This window comes from Citrus clementina, unplaced genomic scaffold (genome assembly GCF_000493195.1).
Source record: "Citrus clementina cultivar Clemenules unplaced genomic scaffold, Citrus_clementina_v1.0 scaffold_9, whole genome shotgun sequence".
Taxonomy (NCBI): domain Eukaryota; kingdom Viridiplantae; phylum Streptophyta; class Magnoliopsida; order Sapindales; family Rutaceae; genus Citrus; species Citrus x clementina.
Window position 1 is genome coordinate 9,795,052 of NW_006261964.1, and position 21,656 is coordinate 9,816,707.

General features: G+C 34.1%; 2 protein-coding genes and 1 pseudogene across 2 annotated transcripts; 2 read left to right on the plus strand and 1 right to left on the minus strand.

The window, feature by feature from the left end:
• Positions 1–4,472: 4,472 nt before the first annotated feature.
• On the plus strand, positions 4,473–9,513 carry LOC18031922 (purple acid phosphatase 23). The gene is made up of 8 exons (XM_006420505.2): positions 4,473–4,986; positions 5,091–5,282; positions 5,931–6,267; positions 7,485–7,702; positions 7,850–8,040; positions 8,339–8,620; positions 8,918–9,046; positions 9,191–9,513. Exons 1-8 carry the CDS (start codon positions 4,695–4,697, stop codon positions 9,290–9,292), a joined length of 1,743 nt encoding a protein of 580 aa, XP_006420568.1. The 5' UTR covers positions 4,473–4,694; the 3' UTR covers positions 9,293–9,513.
• Positions 9,514–10,829: 1,316 nt separating this feature from the next.
• LOC18031956 (probable voltage-gated potassium channel subunit beta) lies at positions 10,830–14,174 on the plus strand. Its single transcript, XM_006420508.2, has 5 exons — positions 10,830–11,309; positions 11,405–11,600; positions 12,308–12,451; positions 13,192–13,356; positions 13,817–14,174. Exons 1-5 carry the CDS (start codon positions 10,942–10,944, stop codon positions 13,928–13,930), a joined length of 987 nt encoding a protein of 328 aa, XP_006420571.1. The 5' UTR covers positions 10,830–10,941; the 3' UTR covers positions 13,931–14,174.
• Positions 14,175–14,960: 786 nt separating this feature from the next.
• Positions 14,961–16,283, minus strand: LOC112096923 (annotated as a pseudogene).
• Between the last annotated feature and the right edge of the window lie 5,373 nt (positions 16,284–21,656).

The following is a 21,656-nucleotide window of genomic DNA, read 5'->3' on the forward strand; positions in this document are numbered from 1 at the left end:
GTCAAGAAGTTATCAGATTAATTGGGATTTATTTTCGAGGTTACCCTTCAAACGTGTAAGTCATAATCAACATGAAAGTTTGTATAACTGTTTATGTGAACACATGTAATGTAAATTGTATGGTTGAAAAAACTAAGTAAGTTCATATAAGTTTTACACATAATCCAATCTAATTAAGAAGATAGGTTAATGTTTCAAATTAAGAGATAATCAGCGTACATAATATGCCTTATGAATCCAAACGTTATTAATATAAGGAGACGAAATAGGGTAAAACAAAATAACTATAATTTGATGATATATTAAGAGTGGACTTATTATTTGAGTTTTAGTATTACTAAAAATAGAAAACATGAATAATCTCATTCATTAATGTTGTTGTAGGTGTGAAAAAGGATTAGAATATGTGTATATTTTTGTTTTTTGGGGGGGGGGGGGAGGGGGGGGGAATTTGGGTGCTGGGCATCTTCATTTAATAAGTTTAATACTCGTTTGTGCATGTACTTATCACTTTTAACATGAGTGTTCATGGTTTCATATAGAGGACTGGGCTAAGAAACAGAAGGCCATGGAAACAAGTAATCCCGATTGTACAGTTGTGGTAACAGGAATGCCATAGGAACAGAATGCAGTGAGATTGAAAAGCCAAAATTTAAAAGCAACAATAGAAGTAAAAAAAAAAAAAAGATTGTGGATGAAGTTGAAAGGCTCAATAAAATTGGAATTATGTATTGTGGGAGGGGATAACAAAACGTTGCTGATGTTGGATAATAGTTAGTATAGGTGTTGCAGATAAGTGGAGCATGCTGCCATAGGAAAGTAGTTAGAAAATGGAGAACAAGTAGACCAATAAGAGACAGGAAACAAATGTGAATTTGATGATTGTTATGAAAAAATTGAGAATGAAATTGTAAAGGAAAAAAATATATTGAACAACCACACGATAAAAAACAAACAAACCTTCTGTATTTGTAATTGGGGAGGAATTGATAAATATCGAAGCAGTAAAATGTCTGAACGTGAAAATAGGACCAGGATTGGGGTATGAGGACATGAAGGCAATAAGTAGTGAATTGCATAAAGTATCATCCAAAAACATACACAAAATGATTCCATCTAATATTCGATACCAGTAATAGTACAAAATTAGAACCGATGTTTAAAGATTTGAAAACTATCAACAGCAGTGTTGAACTCAATGAACTGTAAAAACTCCCCATGACTTTGCAAACAACTTCATGGGGTCCATACATTGAGTTGTGAGTGGGACTTATATATGCCATTGAGTTGTGAGTGGGACTTATATATGGCGCAAGTTAGAACATATCTTTTCACAAACCTTGAATTGGCGAATCCACATTTAAAGGCATACAAAGAGAAAGGTCATTTACTATTTTCCATAGAGAGGATGATGAAATTAACAATGACATCTTACTGATTGTATCCCCAATGTTGTTGTTGCTCCTAGTAGGGGCGTTCAGGTAATCGAACAGAGGTGCCTATGCCTGCGACAGAACAATGATTACTTGCAGCAAAGGAAAAGTGGAGTATGAATGTCAGTGCATTTTGTAAAATACAAGATAATCTATCGGATTTGTAATCCTCCTAGGAAAGGATTAATGGTTGGGTATTATCTTAGGGTGATGATTTGATTCCTCAAGACAAGTGGAGCTACTCTACCTTTTCATTGGTGGCAAAACATGGTCAACTGAATTCAACATATAATATGTTGCCATTTTCTACTTCTTTCTGCCAATTTCTATTTTGCAACCAAGCCTAACGTCCTATGCCCATTTACACTTCTTCATGCCTACCTAGTCAACCACAATCAAATAATTATGCACATGGACATAAATTTAAAGCGAAATATGAATTTCCATCATCGACACATACCTCAACGCCGCAGGAAGGCACTCGGTAAGCGCTAATTGATACCAAATTGCAACTATATGATATACACAGACTTTGCACGGTATATCTTTGCTCACTTTACTTCGCCACAACTCAAATGGTTGTATTCCACTGTTGGATACCAACCCAATTGCCTAGAACTGACGACAATGGTTAATCTCACAACCTAACTTAATCAGCAAATAAATCCCCAATTCTGTAGATAAAAACCCTATATTCTTTGCAAATACTGACCCTATAAGTGAATACCTTGTTTTACTATAATAAAACCTAACTAATAAATATTCAATACTCCATCACAGCTTTCCGAAAATAGTTTCAAGACAACAATGCCGACGACCATCACCTGCAAAACTTCATTCGTGGGAAGAATTGCAGATGATGCTTACACGTGAGTGTTATTTTTTGTTTTCGATTTACAAGTGTTACATCTTCAGCCGGTAACCAGTTTTCTAAATATTAAATCTCGGCCGTTAAATATTTTCCTTTCCAATCTAAAGACTCATTCGCTATAAGACAAAGGAGTGGGGTATCAAACCCATGACGCAACATAACTGGATCCCCTCATAAGAATATACATTATGATGAATCAAATCAAACTCCCCAAAATTATTAAGTGGAGAGAAAAATTAGCATTTATTTTCCAGTTATTTTGGGTTGCTAACCTTTTTCCAGACTAACTATTACTTCTTAATTATTATTTGCGGAAAATTGAATCAACTGGCCCAATGTGCTTTTAATCCAAATTCAATTGGACCGAATAGATTTTTGGTTGGGCCAGTCCAAGCTTAGAAATTACAAAAGTAAAATACAGCATTTTTGGCCATTTTAAGTCTAAGTGAATGGGTGAGCGTCAAATCTAGTATATGACGGGTGGTTATTCTGAAAAAAAAAAAAAAACTATAATGAGTTTTTAGTTAGGTGAGCATCAAATCTAGTGTATGATATGTGGTTATTCTCCAAAAAGAATAAAAATAAAAAAATAAAAATTATGATGGATTATTAGGCCCGTTTGAAATTGTTTTTAAGAGGATTAAGGGTGATTTTGAAAATTAAAAATTAATTTTGATGTTTGGTGTATTTTTTTAGAAATTATTTTTCAAAATCTGACTTTAAGAATTAATTTTGTACTTAATATAATTTCATATAAATCTTCATATATATTTTAAAAATTTAAAATTATCTTTATTAATTAGGAAATAAAATGAAATAAAATCATTAACTTTAAAAAGATTAAAACTATTAAAAATTATATTGAGATAACAAACTAAAAAAATAGAATTATATTTATTTTTGTTATCAATTATTATATATACACAAAAAAAATATTTGATATACATGTTTATAAATGTATAAATAAATTTAATTTAACATTATGTTCAATTTACTTAGTTATATTTTTACAATGGTTTAATAATAAAATTTACAGAATATATACGATTGGTTTTAAAATTCACAGTATTTCTAAACATAGATTTTACTAAATATTTAAGTAAAAATAGATTCTAAAAACAGATTTTACAGCACAATTAATATAAATTATTTTTAAAATTACAATATCGCCAAACTACGCTTATTTTAATCGTCCAAATACGTGCAAATTGAGAAATCGTTGAAAGCTTTTTCAACCATATTATATAATCTAACATGTAATAAGAATAATATGCTTTCTTTTCTTTTCTGCATAAGCGTTGGAAATTTTAATATATATAATAAGCATTTTTTTTCAAAACAATAAATGTTAAGCTTCTACTTCAACATATTGACGCTGACGCGCAACCGTTGCAAACTGAGGTGGCAAAATTGCGTACACGGCGGGCTACATGATTGAAAATCATTTGGGTATTTTATCAATTGAATCTTTGTTTTTTTGTGGAAATGGACTCAAATGCCCTGAGTTCTAAAATTACATCACTTAAGTCCTTTATGTTGACACCCATATCCCATATATTACATTAGTGGCTTAAAGTCTATTTTACTCTTTAACTTCAATTATTGCTTTTTTAAGCTTTGTTCAAATCTGAACACTGCTATAAAAAAAAAAAATTTATAAACTTCATTTAAGTTTCTTTCTATCATATAGGTGCTAGTTAGTTTAACTGGTAAAATTTCTCAGAATAATATAAGATGTTTAAATTTAAATTTCGTGTACGTGATAACGTGCATGGCCTTCTAATAAAAAGCATGACTTTTTAATGTTAATAAGAACACAATAATTATTATTTTTTTATTACATAAGTGACGGTTAGAAATTAAATTATTTTTAAGATACATCACTTGTACTGTTTTTATATATGTCACACACACATTCATTGCATTTACAAAGAGTATAGGTGCTCTCGGTGCTTTGTTGATAAAGTATGCGCATGATCCCAGGATCTATACTTCATATAAAGTCACTTTTAGTGTCAAATTTGTGACGACTCTGACTTTGAAATAGATTACAATGTATAGGGAGGACTCAAGTGATGTATTTTTAGTACTTCTGACCTCTAAATTCCTTTTTACAAACAATACGTTCTCAAATGATTAAACCCGAAATACTATTAATGGATAGATTCGATGACAATGTTCATTTTCCAGCGAATAGATCACAAAACTACAAACGAAACGCATATTCCCTTTGCCTACGTAGATGCCAAAGCTAAAGCTGCTACAAATGACTGAACACCAAATGCAATTTCTTTTCTTTCAAGAATTATGATTCATGAAACCGCAGTAACAAACAACTTATAAACAAAAGAAACAGAAGAGAGATATAAAGTCTCTGACTGAAATTGATCATGGGGAACTGTGAAGCACTCAAGATTCTTTTGGCCATATTCTTGATAACAACAACAACAACAACAAAGGTGGTGTTGGTGGTAGCGGGGGGCACACTGCAACGAATACCGACAACTTTACAAGGTCCATTTGAGCCCGTAACGCGTCGTTTTGATCCTTCGTTGCGTCGGGGAAGTGATGACCTGCCAATGAATCACACCAGGCTTAAGAAGAATGTCACTTCAAATTTCCCAGAACAGATAGCTCTTGCAATCTCTTCTCCAACTTCAATGTGGGTTTCTTGGGTTTCTGGTACTACTGTTAATATCTTTACATGTTCTTGACGTTTGATTTGTTTTCTTGTGTTTTGTGTTGTTTGATGGATTTGTTGAAATGGGTTGGTTTGTTTTGTTCAGGGGATGCACAGATTGGCTCTAATGTGACTCCTCTTGATCCTTCAACTGTTGCAAGCGACGTTTGGTATGGGAAACAAAGTGGAAAATATACTAGTAAAAGGGGAGGAAATGCAACTGTTTATAGCCAATTGTATCCGTTTAAGGGTCTTTTGAATTATACCTCTGGCATCATTCACCATGTGAAGATTGACGGTAAGCATAGCATTGTGAATTTTGACATTGGCAAATTTATGTGGCATTAGGATATTTGTTCAATCGTCATTTGTCACAATTTGTTACTCCTTTATTGGCTGCTTGAGGAATTACAATTCAAAGATTAATATGTCTAGCTTGGAATAAAATTCTTAACTGGCTATTTTTGAATGCTTTACGAGGTGATAGTGGTAGTTCGATTAGGTAGATGGTTATGGGATTGACACGGGTGATGATTGTGTTTGCTACCATTCATTTTTATTGATTAGTATCTAGCTTTACTGAGAAAGTTTACTTTGTAACGACAAACTCTGCTGACGGTGGAGACTGATTAGAGAAATTTTACCTGTCCTCTATGAATAGTCAACAGATTAGAAAGCATGAAAAATGATTGTAAAGAGAGTTTTTGTTGGCCTGAAGACTCGCTAGTATATTGTGTTCATTTTGCTTCTAGAACCTCTGAGTTCTGTATCTGCATGAGCATTGGTGAACCCGAAACGAGTTCAAGCAAGTGCAGTTCAATGCCTCTCTAACAGGAAAGCTTCAATACCGGTGATATTCGAGGATTCCTTAGTTTTAGTGGAAGCTCACAATCTCATTCAATAATTAAATCGGCAGAAAGAACTAATTTCTTTGACTAACTTGTAGGTCTTGACCCTGGAACAAAATACTATTACAAGTGTGGGGACAGCAAAATTCCTGCTATGAGTGCAGAGCATGTCTTTGAAACCTTGCCGTTGCCTAGCCCAACTTCTTATCCTCATCGAATAGCAGTTATTGGAGATCTGGGTCTCACTAGCAATTCTTCAACAACTGTTGATCATCTGATACAGAATGATCCATCATTGATATTAATGGTTGGAGACTTAACTTATGCAAATCAGTACCTCACAACTGGTGGGAAAGCAGCTTCTTGTTACTCATGTGCATTCCCAGATGCACCTATTAGAGAGACATATCAGCCCCGCTGGGATGGCTGGGGAAGGTAATTTCTCATATGTTTTGGTAAACTCTCACGTCTTGCATTTTATCTTTTTTTGTTTAAATTCAGTTGCTTGAACTGAAATTTACTTACATGGTCTATGCATTTCCAGTGATGAATATATCTTGGCAAGCGGTAAGCCTCTCACTTAGTGTGGGTAAACTTTTAGTCATTCTGGAGTTGAATAAACTTATTTGAAAGGGTCTAATGATTAGTTCCCCTCAATTTTTCTGGTTTAGAAGTAGCTAAGTTGAAACTTTTTGAATTCTTCTCTAGTGCCCTCATCATATGTTCTCTGGTTTTGTTTCACAGAAATCTTTCTTGAATACCAATCAACCATTCATTGATTTGTAGGTTTTATTCTAAGAACTTGGACTTTATCAGTATTTGTTGTGCCTGACTTCACAGGATTGTACTTGACTCTCTTGAGTAGGAGTAACATTAGAACTAAATATATATGGATGCTTGCTTGATTATACAGATTACAGAATACTGGCAATGATGCCTTGTAAATGTAATCCTGTTTCCCCTGTTTGATTGCTGTATTTTGGTCAATTTCTTTGTGTGATTCATTGGTCCATATTGATCTTGCCGCTATAGATTCAATCCAAAGCCAGATTTCTTAGGATAGATTAAACAGCGTTAAGGACCAATGATACTGGTTTTGGGATCAATTCTCACCAATGATCCATAAAACCGTAAAGAGTAATGGAATTGTTTTTGAATTTTCAAAATTTTTCACCACCTCTGATTTTCTTTTTGGTTTCATAAGTTGCATGACTTGTGCAGTTGTGCTGCAGTCTGATTGTTGCTTTTTGGCACTGAAATCGGCCATTACATCCCCAGATTCATAATAATAACCTGATCCTGATCAGTGTCAGTTTGCAGCCGGTGACTTGAGTTCCAACTAATGACAATAAAATTAAACAAGGCATGGAAAGAATTGGCACATTTATTTTATTCATAAAGAGTGCTATTCTATTCACAAAATTAGAAATCTTAAGATTTGATGTCCCCTCTCTCACCATTTCTTGGGACAGATGCCTGTGTCTATTTTGTAGCTATCAACCCAGGCTTTGTACTTCTATTGCTTGGCATATTGCCGGGCACACTATTGACTTGAATAGGGTATGATGCCCTTATCTAAAGTTGGGCCTATACGTCCACTTACGTTATTCTGTATAATTTTCATTATTAACACAGTTGAATTGCAAGTTCAGGTTCATGGAGCCATTGACCTCGAGAGTTCCAATGATGGTCATTGAAGGCAATCATGAAATTGAGCCTCAAGTTGCTGGGATCACTTTCAAATCTTATTTGACCAGATTTGCTGTTCCATCAGAGGAGAGTGGCTCTAACAGTAACTTCTACTACTCTTTTAATGCTGGGGGAGTACATTTTATCATGCTGGGAGCATATGTTGATTACAATAGCACTGGTAACTAAACCAATTTATACATTATTGTTAGCTACTCCCACATGTTTAATTTTTCAGATTATTATGCAATGCCTGGATCCATATCCGAATTCTAATATTGGATTCTTCTCAGCAAGTAATTGTCTTTATTTTAATTTTTAATTCTAGGAGCTCAGTATGCTTGGCTAAAGGAAGATCTACATAAATTAGACCGCACTGTGACCCCTTGGTTGGCAGCTGCATGGCATCCACCTTGGTATAATAGCTATTCTTCTCACTACCAAGAATTTGAATGCATGAGGCAAGAAATGGAAGCACTTCTGTATCAATATGGTGTCGATATTGTTTTTTCTGGTCATGTAAGTTAAAAATTTTTATTTTTATTTTTTTGAAGCATACAAATGAGTTTCTTTATACTTTTTAGTCTTGTTTCACCTCAAGGTAAAGCATTGCTACTCATAATAAATTGAAAACTTTGCTACGCATTCATCACAATAGAAGAATGGGTCCAAAATGGGCGCATTGATAAAAGTGCTAGGTTATATTGCTTCCTCTTTTGTTGATTCCACTTCTTGAGTATAAACTACTAAAATTTGCACATTCCCAAGAAATATTCTTGTTTTCTATTAATTAACACATATGAATCCATCTTTGCAGGTTCACGCTTATGAGAGGATGAATAGAGTTTATAATTACACATTGGATGCATGCGGGCCTGTTTACATAACAGTTGGAGATGGTGGAAATATTGAGCAAGTTGATGTCGATCATGCAGATGACCCTGGAAAGTGTCCCTCAGCCGGGGAAAACTTACCAGAATTCGGTGGGGTATGTCATCTGAACTTTACTTCTGGTCCTGCAAAAGGCAAGTTTTGCTGGAGCAAGCAACCAGAGTGGAGTGCATATAGAGAAAGCAGCTTTGGTCATGGAATACTTGAGGTATGGTCATGGACTCCTACCAGTTCTGATATTTGTATTTTCAATTAGCCACTAGGTTGGTAAAATCCTTGGTTTCCTTTCAGATTTAGGCAACAATGAACCTCAATATCGATCATTACTAGTTTGTCAAAGGATACCGTGGTAGCATATATCCCAATTTGTAATATGCGATTTAACATTTCTGTATATCAGTATATGTTTCGGCATGATGACTTAAATTTGACATGATCTTTCTGCTTTTACAATATGATCGTCTCAGTGTCTTCTTTATGACTACTTATCATATGTTTGCTACAGGTTGTGAATTCAACATATGCATTATGGACTTGGCACCGAAATCAGGATAATTACAAGGAAGATAGCCGTGGCGATCATATATATATCGTGCGACAACCAGAATTGTGTTTCGATACTCCACCTGCCAAAGTAATTTTCTAATCTTGCATCTACTCCCACTAAGTCACAGTAGTTATGAACTCAACTCATGATCATTGTAACATTATTGGTGAATTGCCAGTGTAGCTAATCTTTGTTCTGTCTTTTTCATGATGGGGAAACAACCATACCCAGCAAAGAGGGCAGCAAACAAATGAAACCGCAGCCACATCTGCTAAATGGATGCAGGCGTTTTCGCTATTCATCATGGCTATCATTGTTACTAGATCATTATAACAAGCTTTCTAGGGATCAAATTGAACATTAAGCATCACTTTTTAACACATCTTTGTAGTTTAGCATATGTTTGATAACAGAGACAAGGTATGTGAATGACAAGACTTGGTTGTTTCTGAAAGGAGTGTGAATCCCAGGTCAGCCAAGCAGCATTGGCATTTGGCATCTTTCTCGCGTGAGATAAGCCAAAATAAATGAGTTAAAAATATAAATTAAAATATTTCCACGTGACGATGACTCTAATGCTGTTCCGTTTGTAATTTGTTTTAAGCTTGGACTAATCCATCACGCAAAGTAATATGGGATTGTGGGTTGCATCACTGCTTACGTAGAGGTTCTATTACTGTGTAATCATTACTACTCACAAGCATTTTATAATTCATTTTCAAAAGTTTTTAAGAAGAAAAATTTGATTTCAAAGACACCTCAAAGCTATATTCTACAACTTATTGTTTAAATATTTTATCTACAAAATACTAATTACATAACTTCCACGACAATGCAATTTCATTATAACAGATTTATATATATATATTTTTTATATATTTCATTAGATAAAAGTTGATTTGTGGGCCAAGACTACGGTATCACAAATCGATTCACCCAACCCATTAATTCAATTGTTTAAAATTGTGAGTATAAGATTATGGTATGGGTAGTGAATTTGTATTTCGTAATTCGTATATTATTAATTTAAATATAAGAATGGCACAGTTCTTAATTATCATAGACACTTCACGAATGAAGTGGCCATTATACTCTTAAAGGAAATATATATATAGTAGTTTTCTAATCAGGGATCCCTAAAAGATAAAATAAACACATATTCTAATGCACTGTATTTTGTCTTTTAGCTAATTCTTGACTTTATTAAAGTCAGAGATCCCTGATTGGAAAAACACCCTATATATATATATATATATATATATATATATATATAAATTAGAAGAGATGAAAATGAATCTTAATATAAAAAAAGAAGTAAAATTTAAATTTTCAAAAGATGAGGTAAACTTATTCTATTATTATTAAATTATTTATAATCTTCTTTTATACATACATTTGTAAAAATATATAATTAAGATTTCATTACATATCATTTTTCATTTAATAACTATTGATCACAACATTACAAAAAAAATCTTGACTCTAACACCAGCTCTAGTCCTTTGTCTCTGGCAACTATATTTGATTTGTTTGATACTCTAATTCATGTAAATTAAGTATACGTAAGCTCAAAAAGCATTGAGAGCACTTGAAGTTGTTCTCGGGTTTTAAAAATAAAATAAAATAGAGGATTAATTTTAAATTATTCTCTTATATTTATAAATTATTTTTTATTTTTAAGACTTCAACTTAACTGATTTTTATGAAAAAATAAAATAAATTTATCAATTTACTTAAGTAATTTAAAAATAATCAATTTACTAAGATAATTCAAAATTTACTAAAAATATAAAAATAAAAAATGACGATGACAAATTGACAATAGTACACGCGTGCCTTATTTTAAGACCAAACACAATGACACATTTCCTTTAAAATCACATTCCCTATCACTCTCTCAGTCAGTTTCCAGATTTTCTCGTACAGTTGCCCAACAGGCCAAAAAACAGACAACAAAAAGGTTAAAAAAGCAAAATTACAAAATGCAGTACAAGCACTTGGGGAGATCGGGGCTGAGAGTGAGCCAGCTCTCGTACGGAGCGTGGGTCAGCTTCGGGAACCAGCTGGACGTGAAGGAGGCGAAGTCGCTCTTGCAATGCTGCCGCGACCACGGCGTCAACTTCTTCGACAATGCCGAGGTCTACGCCAACGGCCGCGCGGAAGAGATCATGGGTCAGGCCATTCGCGAGCTCGGGTGGAAGCGATCCGACATCGTCGTTTCCACCAAGATCTTTTGGGGCGGCCAGGGCCCCAACGATAAAGGCCTCTCCAGAAAACACATTGTCGAGGGCACCAAAGCTTCCTTGAAACGCCTCGACATGGATTACGTCGACGTTATTTATTGTCACAGGTAAGTTTAATTTAATTTTTTTCCTACGAAAACCAAAAAAAAGAGAAAAATTTGAAGAATTTTGAGATGATTTGATAATTTTTGTTAATTATTAGGCCGGACACGTCGACACCGATAGAGGAGACGGTGAGGGCGATGAATTATGTGATTGATAAGGGGTGGGCGTTTTACTGGGGAACAAGTGAGTGGTCGGCGCAGCAGATCACCGAGGCTTGGGGGATTGCTGAGCGCTTGGATTTGGTGGGCCCCATTGTTGAGCAACCAGAGTATAACATGTTGTCTAGGCACAAGGTTTCGTATTAGTTCTTTATCATTGTTGTTGTGTTTTTGTAGATTTTGTGGTTGTTGTTGTTGTGTTTTCCTTGTTACAAATTTGATACTGATGTAGACCCGTTGAAATTCGATGGTGAAAACGTGAAAATAGGGAGAAATATATGTTGAAGTGGGAAGGGTAATGGGCAATGACTTTATTACATGCTAAATTCATAATTTTCAAACATGCTTTATGTAGAGGTATTTGATAACAACCTGATACCTGTTTATGGTTGGACCGGCGAAAATATCCCAAATAATCTGAATAATCAAACCATACACACATTTACTATTGTAGCTTGAGTTGAGTCATACTTTTTGGAAAGTCCTTTAATCCTGTTGGGATTTGGGGACCTTTTTTGCACACTTTCCTAGTAAAATAAAGAAGGTAATTTGTTTGCCCACTTTCTTAAGATGGTTGTCCTTATGAGTAGCCAAATAGGTTATGACTGAACTCTTTTGTGCGTTTATGTACCCTTTTAATATGCTTTCCATTTTCTGAAGGAAATCTTGGAATATTGAAAGGCTTTGCGTCCTACAGTGGTTCCTTGATCTGCTCTGCATGCTTTGAGCTTGCAGTGCTTGTATAAACCTGTTAAACGGCTTTTCAATTTGTAGCTTAAAAGGGATGATGAATTTATTTTGCGCCTTTCGTTATGATCTTATTGATTGTTGTATGGGTGCAGGTTGAAGCTGAGTACCTCCCTTTATACTCCAATTATGGCATAGGTCTTACCACATGGAGTCCACTTGCATCTGGAGTCCTCACTGGAAAATATAACAAGGGATCTATACCACCTGACAGTCGGTTTGCTTTGGAAAATTACAAGGTAGGTTAATTTGTTATAAGACACCTCTGATTATATTTTGCATTGTTTTATGTCCTTATTGACATTGATTACTAACTAGCTTATTAAAAATTTTGACTTCTTCTTTTTGTTATTACCAATATGTCGTCTATCTTTATTGTTAACAACTTGTTATTAGTTGTAGCTTTGTTAGTTCAGTTCCTTTCTGTGGTTTATCGCTTCAACCTCTAGGATTCTAGCACCACTAAGTAAGCATGGCTATATCTTCGCTTGGTAAAAATGTCTGCCCGAAAACCTGTATTAATATGGAAAAAGGTTCCTGATCATCAAGTGATGTTACCTCTATGCATGTACTATAGTATTCTTTTTCTGAAATATACAAACTGATTAAAATATTTAATATGTGGTTCGTAGGTTATGTATTTAGCATGGAATGAATTAGGTGCTTTTGTTGGGCATTATATGACTGTCACCTCAGATTTGTCCTCGGTATATTATTTTTGAGTATCTGGATGATTTGAACTTGCGATAATTACAATGAATAAATCTATGGAACTCCTTCAAGTTCTTTTTTAGGTGTTTACTTAATTATCAAGAAGTATGTCTTCGTCAGACTCACTTGTGCTTATTGCCAAGTTGCATATCTTTGGTGAATCATATACCTTTTAGGCATCTAATTAGCATAATTTTATAATCTCTTCTGTATTTTCTCTCATTTTGAGATCGACACTGATCCTCGTTTGATTTTCGATCCCTTGTAGAATCTTGCTAGCCGATCACTGGTCGATGATGTGCTGAATAAAGTTAACCGACTGAAGCCAATTGCAGATGAACTAGGCGTGCCTTTAGCTCAACTTGCAATTGCATGGTGTGCTTCAAATCCTAATGTATCTTCAGTTATAACTGGTGCCACAAAGGAATCCCAGGTTTGTTTGAAACTTGTCCTAATTTGGAAAATGTTTGCCTGAACAGGAGTCCATCTTATTTTTGAACAGATATGCTGTAAAAGGGCCTTTTGACCGAACAAAGAAGATGATCTCATTTTCTAATGGAGCCAAATTATAAAACCAAATTAATGTTTTCTCTTGGTTGGAATTCTGAATGGTTGTAGTGGAATAATAGGTTTTTGATTCCGTTAAGAAAATGGAAGCGCCAGATAAGGTTCAGAAGCTGCTCAATTGGGCAGACCTTTTACGATTTATAAATGTGTAAAATTATAAACAATCTGTAGATCTCATGGCATGCAATAAATAGGTTTAAGTCTGGATCACTGCCCCTATATCATGCTTAACCCGTAGCCTGTTTATAACTATTTTTGGAAAGTTTCGTTGAAAAGATTTCACTGTACTGTGCTTCATGTCTGAAACATTTCATTCCACTATGCAGATTCAAGAGAACATGAAAGCCATTGATGTCATTCCACTACTGACTCCGTCAGTGATGGACAAGATTGAGGCTGCTGTTCTAAGCAAGCCAAAGCGTCCGGAGTCGTATCGGTAGGCGGAGATGATTTATTAGCTCCTTTCCATCTTCTGCTGCGTGCGACATACCTAGCTGTTTCAGTGTATTCATGTTGTGACTATGCTTGTCTGATATTTTAGTTATTGTTTCTCAGCTCTGTACTTCAGAGACTCAGATATGATATATTTACTTGAAAAAGAAAACAATTATTGTTCTTGGTATTGGACTAGTGAAGGTGGTGAATTTCTTATGGGCAATCATTTTGTGGTTTTGTGGATTTAAATTGCTTTGGAGTGAGATTTTTTTCACACAATTATGGGATGTTTTACGAGCTTGGATATTATTTGGTAGATAATGAAGGTTTTTCAAGTTCTGCCTTGGGATCCCTTCAGTGACTATGCTTTCTATGTCAATTGTTCTCAACTGACGTATGCATGTCTTACTTATTTTATTTTTTTCATCGCAAAAGAAAAGGAAAATGAAAAAAAGCAATTGAAGAACGAAATGTAGTTTTTTCATATAATTGCATAAACAAATGGTTAGATGCACATTTGGCTTATGCTGTACACCAATGCTAAGATGGATCTGGGTTTTCCGTACTAAAGCGATTGAGTAATCTTATGTCGGGATTATGAGCCCTCAGTGGCATGGACTTGCAAAACTTCTGCTAATATGGTTTTTGGCAGCTGTTTAGAAACGAGCATTGTCACCAGCCGAATATGCTAGCTCTGGTTAAAACTTTCTTGGTTGAATGTAAAGACTCGTATGTCATAGAATTACTATTGTGTGACGTGCATTGTTGAGCGAGTGATGTAGTGATACTTTTTGAGTGAGTCCGAGTCATTCGTCTCTTGCCAGGCGAACCTAGGCACTGTCTGTTCGTGGTGAGAGTTCGACTAGGACTTGCATCATGATGAAATTTCTTACTCAAAGTCTCAACAGCACCCTCTTTCTTTGAGTTACTAGTTATAGGTAAACGTGTGGGGTTTGCTCTGGAGCATTTCAACAGCCTGCAAAAAACAGGCACTGACAACCAGAACAATACTTGTCTCAATGACCACAATCACTATACTTCTTTAGATACTCTGTGTTTGTTGAAAATAAGAAAGAACAGCAAACAGAGCTTGCAGCAAAGTCAGAAGAAGCAGGACAGCAGCAGCAAGGAAGGAGATGATTGCCCATGGAGTGTTGAAATAATTGTGTCTCAGCTTTGCCTTCCATTTATTAACACGCCTACTGCAATGCAAGTTCACTTTGTTGAATACCTCAGAGTAATAGAACTGGTCACTGAGTACAACAGCATCACCAAGCCTGCTTATTAGGCCTGCAATCACTTCATCATCTCCTAACCAGTTATCAATAATTCCACAGCGACGTAGTAATTCAGCATCTTTAGAAGAGTTGATGAGGCAATCTAGGAATTTGACATAATCCAATATATGCTTTGAATTTTGGTCATGGGAAAACTGCTCGTATGCAATGAGATTCCGAAGGACAGCTTCTGTTGTGTCTCCGATTGCCAAGGTGGGGATCTTCATCACTCCATTGTCAAATTTTATATCAAACAGCAAACCATCCTCAACCTTCTGAAACTTGACTCCAGCTTCTTGTATCTCTGTGGCACAACAAATGAACTTCCATTCGCTATTTTTCGAAGCATTAATCTTGAATGCGTCTATTCCCGTAGGTGAAGGAAGCCAATTATTGTGTATGAAACCGACCAGATGTTTGATCTCTTCTATGGGATATACATCAACTCTTGGATAGCCTTTCCCTGGAAGTATCCCATAAAAGAAATACAGAATCATGTAAAAGAAGCTGTAATTTGCTTGATTATTTTTAGTCACCTCAGTCATGCTAAACAGCTCCCAAAGAACAAAAAACGGAAGCTGATTCTCAACAAGAAACATATCTCGCGCTATGCAAGGCAGCATCCAACCCAGCTTAAAGATAGGATCATTATCTTCTCTCAATTCCTTCCTCAAATTCTTGCGAATAACCTCAACAATGAAGCAACCATCAAGAAGCATCATTTCCAAAAACTCTTCTTTGTCCAAGCTTATGTATCCTGCATAACATTTTCGAGCTTTTTCTTCCAATGCCCTCATAGTCATTACATAGTCTGACAGACTTCTGTTTAAACCTCTACGATGAAGAAGGTTTTGAAGATAGCGCGTTTTGTGCTCTTCAAAGGCCATCAAGTGATCTTTACCGCGATGGTAAGGGCCGATAGCTAGCATTTCTGGTTCATAAGCTGTTGCATTTATCTTACGTAGTTGATTAGGCACCCTGAAAATGCTGAACTGAGAATCTGAGATGGTGTAGGAGGTAGACTACGAAGCCTTTCCCCAACACGATCAAGTACCAGGTCAGCTGGAGCAGCAGCCATCATTTCCTCTTTAGAAATTATACAGGTCCCCCTGCTGATGCCAACAAGTTATATACAGGGTGGTCAGATTGCCATTTCTCAAAGCTTATTTAGCATTGAACATGATTGTAAATTTTTGGAGAGCTAAGTGCATTACAAAACTCATGCAGCATCCACAGACCTGTTGATCTAGGATCTTGATTTTCAATATGGCTTAGTCTTTAATTCGGCATAAAATTGAACAAAAGACTATGCAAAATTCCTGGGGCAGATCAATGAGATATCAAATGAAAGGTCGATTTATGATTGATGTTTAATCGAACTTACTTGATTGAATGCAACCTTTGCTTGCCCAACTAGTTCTTGATTTTCGATGGAGATTGATGAATAGAATGTTGACCAATGATACACAAGGAGACCTCATCTTTATGGTATACAAGTCTTAGAGTTAAATGAATGATGTATTGATCGTGGAAATTTCCTCGAAAATGTTTCTACCACTGCGAACTCTTTTATATTATTAAAAGAATGATTTTTTTTTTATTTTATATTAGTTTCACAAGTATTGCTCTTAATTTATATCCTAGAGTCAACTTTTTATGCCCAATCACGCATTTCGTGTCAATTAAGAATTATTCTGAGCTAGCAAGCAACTCGAGCTGATGAGAATTTTGGCAATCACTTGATCATCACCCATGCAATCATTCACATCGTAGAATATATGGGATTAGTAGAAACTAATGTTATGTTTACTTATCAAATTAGGGTGTGAATCCTTAAATTATGGATGTGGAGTAAGAGTGAGAGTATGATAAGAATGTGGATTGCCAATCGGATTTTCAATTATGCATTTATTTTGTCTTAGATTGGAATTGAATTATTACAAATTATAGTTTTATCCTTACATAAATAATATGTAATTTTTAATTAGAAAATGAATATGAAAATATATTTGTACAATAATCTATTTATTTTATTATTAATTTTAGTTATATAAAATAATAATAAAATTTTTATTAATTTTTTATTTAAACTAAAAGTTTTTTGCCTATTTATATGATGAGATCCTATTTTTGAGATTTGTTAAGAGTATTTTTGGAATTAGAAAGAGTTGAAATGAGACTCCCACCTCCCTCACAAAGGGGGAATTCCACTCCCCACTCAAAAAAGAGTGGGGCCCATGGAATAAGACTTTTACTCTAGGGATGACAATTACATTTGGATCCGCTTTTTTAAATATGCATCTATAAATTTACGATCCACATGGATTTAGATTCGAATTCTGATGCAAGTGCATCCGAAAAACCGGATATCCAGATATGAATAAATTTTATTTTAAATTAAAAAATATATTAAATATTACATGAAAAATTAAAAAAATAAATTTTATTTGTGGATTTATGATGTTGTTGTATATTATTCATGTTGAATTATTAATTGTTGGATTATGATTGAATTTTATTTGATATTATTTGGTTAATTATTGAATTTTATTTTAAATTAAAATTAAAATTAAAATTATATATTAAAAATTAAAAAATTAAAAAAAAAATTTTATTTGTGGATTTATGATTTTGTTGTATCTTATTCATGTTGAATTATTAATTGCTGGATTATGATTGAATTTTATTTGATATTATTAGGTAAATGATTGAATTTTATTTTAAATTAAAAATATATATTAGAAATGAAATAAAAAATAAAAAATTAAATTTTATTTGTAGATTTATGAGATTATTGTATGTTATTCATGTTGATTTATTAATTGTTGAATTATAATTGTATTTTTTTATATTATTAGGTAAATTATTGAATTTTTAAATTATTTATTAAATTATTAAATTTTAATTTTGCAGATATGGATATCCAAAATATTCACTCACATCCGTTGCGGATATTACCCTCATCCGGATTTAGAAACCTTCATCTGGATCCGGATTTTGCCAACCCTATTTCACTCTATCCATTACAATTTGAAGTAAACAACTGATTATGAGGATTCCCTGCTTCAAAATCCGAATCCAAAATGTACACACAGAACAGTAGCATTGAAAAATGTTGGCAATCACTTGATCATCACAAAGCCTTCATAAGCAATTAAGCATCTATCTCTCTAGCTACCAGAAGAAAATATATTATATGAGCATAATTTATAAAAACCAGCTACTGCTTATCGTTTCAGACACGGTCAACCACTGTCGTTGCTAACTTTTACAAAAGCATATATAAATTGAAAAATTAAACAAGAAATTTAAGAATTTTGCAATCATTGACAGGCGTTGAAATAATTGTGCCTCAACTTGGGTACCTCAATCTTCTGGAACTTGATTTCAGTATGAACTTAGGGACCTCAATCTTCTGGAACGTGATCCTGAGAAAATGCCTCTGCCGTTTCAGAGATTGTCAAAAAGGAACCAGCCCTAGGGACCTCAATCTTCTGGAACTTGATTCCAGCCTCTTTGATCTCTGTGGCAGAACAAATGAAGCTCCAGTCACTATTATTTGTACCAGTCTTCCTATCTTTTGCCATATTTCCGAAGATCTGCCATTCATCGACACAGGTACTATTAAATTAAAATGTTCAAACCGATTTGATGCCAAAAAATTATATAAATAAGAAACTTTCATGCAGATTATGGTAAGCCTCCCCCACCTTCTCATCAATCAAGTGATTTCTTTAATTTGGGTATAACCATAATTTTTCACATTCAGTAACTTAAATCTCTGAATCACTATGCACGGGATTTTTAAGGCTGTCTTGCTCATTTTCCTTAATTCAAGAGAATAGGATACGGGTTTTAGATAAGTTTGATGTTGAAAGAATTATTGAGCTCAGGGTTTCACTTCATATATATTTATCTCATTTCTTAGGGTGGACTGCTGATTCATTCTCAAATAAACATAAATAATAAATAATAGACCAGTCAAATATTCAAAATAAAAGACCAAGACACATACGCAAATAAACATTAACCATTCTCAATTCAAATTATATCTCGATTAATAGATATTATAAAAATTGACAATAGACAGTGATACTCTAATTTATTTATGGGATATCAAAACCAGAATTTGATCATATTTTAGTCCCATGACCGGCAGAGTTCAAGGGCAGAGTATTGTGATGATCCATAAGTAATGGCCATAATTTATTATATTATGATTCTTTTCCCTCTCCCACTCAATAATTTAAAGTTGTTTTGTTTTTTTGGAACAATATACAGATTATTGTATATTGTTTAATTATAGTTGCATTTATCCTATATTGTTAATTATAGTTGCATGCTTCCTTAAATAATATTATCTAGGTAAAATCTAATATTATTCAGCACATGCAAATATCAAACAATATATATTTTGATTCATAATCTATGCCATGTATTGAGATGCAGAGAGTGACACTACATATTCTATATGATATGTTGTCATAGCATGTTATTATCTAAACATAACATATAAATTAAAGTAATTGAACAATCTCAATTCATGGTTTCTCTAAGGAAAATTTAACTTAATCTTCAAGCCTATTATCTATTGGGCTTCAAGTCAATGTCCATCTTCCTTCTTTCTCTTCCTTGTTCTTCTTTTTGTCCATTGGCTTGGCATTTTTGGGCTATTAAATATAACATTGATTCAATTTTTAAAATTAAATTTAGTCACTTTTTAAATAAAATTTCTATTAGATCTTATTTCTGAAATAAAATTTTTATAACCAGACCCAATTAATTTGATAAAATAAGCACATATTTATCTTTAAAATTTTTTTATCCAAATAAATTTTATCATTGATATTACTAAATTTCCATTTACATGACTCAATTTCGAAATCCTAAAATGGGGTTGGGACCAATATAAATAAATTTGGACAAGTATTTACTATTGAGCTTATCAAATTTCTATTTTTCAAGTGCCTATGCTTATTTTTAGGAATTTAAATTAAATTAATGGATAAGAATTTTATTTTCAGCCGTCAGAGGGGTCGCATCTTTCTTGACAATGTACTGATCCCTTCGGTTTTTGATTACTTGGAGTTGTGAATTTGAAGAATAAAAGTCTTATGTAATTAATCTTTATTTGGTTTATTTGATCTCATGGCTTGCTTCATTGTTTCATCTAAATTATTTGGAATCTACAAATTATCTCAATCAATAGATATGACATAATTAATTCAATGAATTATTAGTTATTCTCAATTAAAATCATATCTTGTGCTATATATGATAGGTATCATCCAACCTAGCTTAAAAATGGGGTCATCATCTCCTCTCAAACACGGCAACCCAAACTTGCGAATAACCTCTACAATGTAACAACCATCGAAAAGCATCATTTGCACAAACTCATCTTTGCCTAAATTTATGGATCCTCCATAACAATTTCGAGCTCTTTCTTCCAGTGCCCCTATGCCCCTGATATAGTCTAGGTAAGATATACATGGTCATTTTATAGGCGTTTGAAGATAGCTGATTTTCTGCTCTTTAAAGGCCGATAAGTGATCTTTTCTGTGTTGGTGAGGACCAATTGCTACTGATCCTGATGCATTCTATCGTTCGTCTTTTATTTTCTCTTCATATGAATCGTCTGAAGTCGGAGGGTAGAGTAGCTTTGGTATTTTTAATAGAGCTAATTGTTTCCTTAGCATCGTTGGTCTTCCTTTATTGCTAAAATTATTATTTGATCAACATTATTAGCACTCTTAGCTTCCTGTTACTTCTTTGGCTAAGTCTACACTCTTTTAACTTTTGTTATACATCAATCAATGTGTCTTCCAATGCTCCCATCCAAACTTTCGTTGCCTCAATTGAGTTTTGCATTGACTATAAAGCTTTCATTTTCTCTCAACGCCTTTTCAACACGATCTTGTGATTGTTGGACCTGCTCTGGGCTCTTTGTTATTCGATCTTCAAATTGAGTACTACCTTCTCTAGAAACCATCTTTTTTTTAATTTATTTTTTTGAGTTTTTGATAAGAACAAAAAATAAAGAGTAAGACTATAATTAAAGGAAAGTACTGGACAAAAATCGTAAATAAGCAAAAAATAGAGTTAACAGCGACAACAATCGAGAAATTGGATAAGGATAGATGGATTAGGAAGATTTGAGGTAGGTGAGTGTGATGGTGGCAATGGTTTGACTTGGATCGTTGTGAGTTGATAGGAAAATTGAATTGAAGTGGCAGTGGGAGTCTTGGTTTCATTTCTGTTGAATGGAGCGGGTCTGGATTGGAAAGAGAGAATTAACAATCGGGAGTAATTTGGTAGGGGCAAAGGCTGGTGAGTGACAGTGGTTTGCAGCGAAATGAGTAGCGACGAGTATGGTGGTATAGTGGTTTTGGAGACTATGGTGGCAGAAAGGAGGGCTAAGGTATGGTCGACGGCTCTTACTGATTTGGGTGGT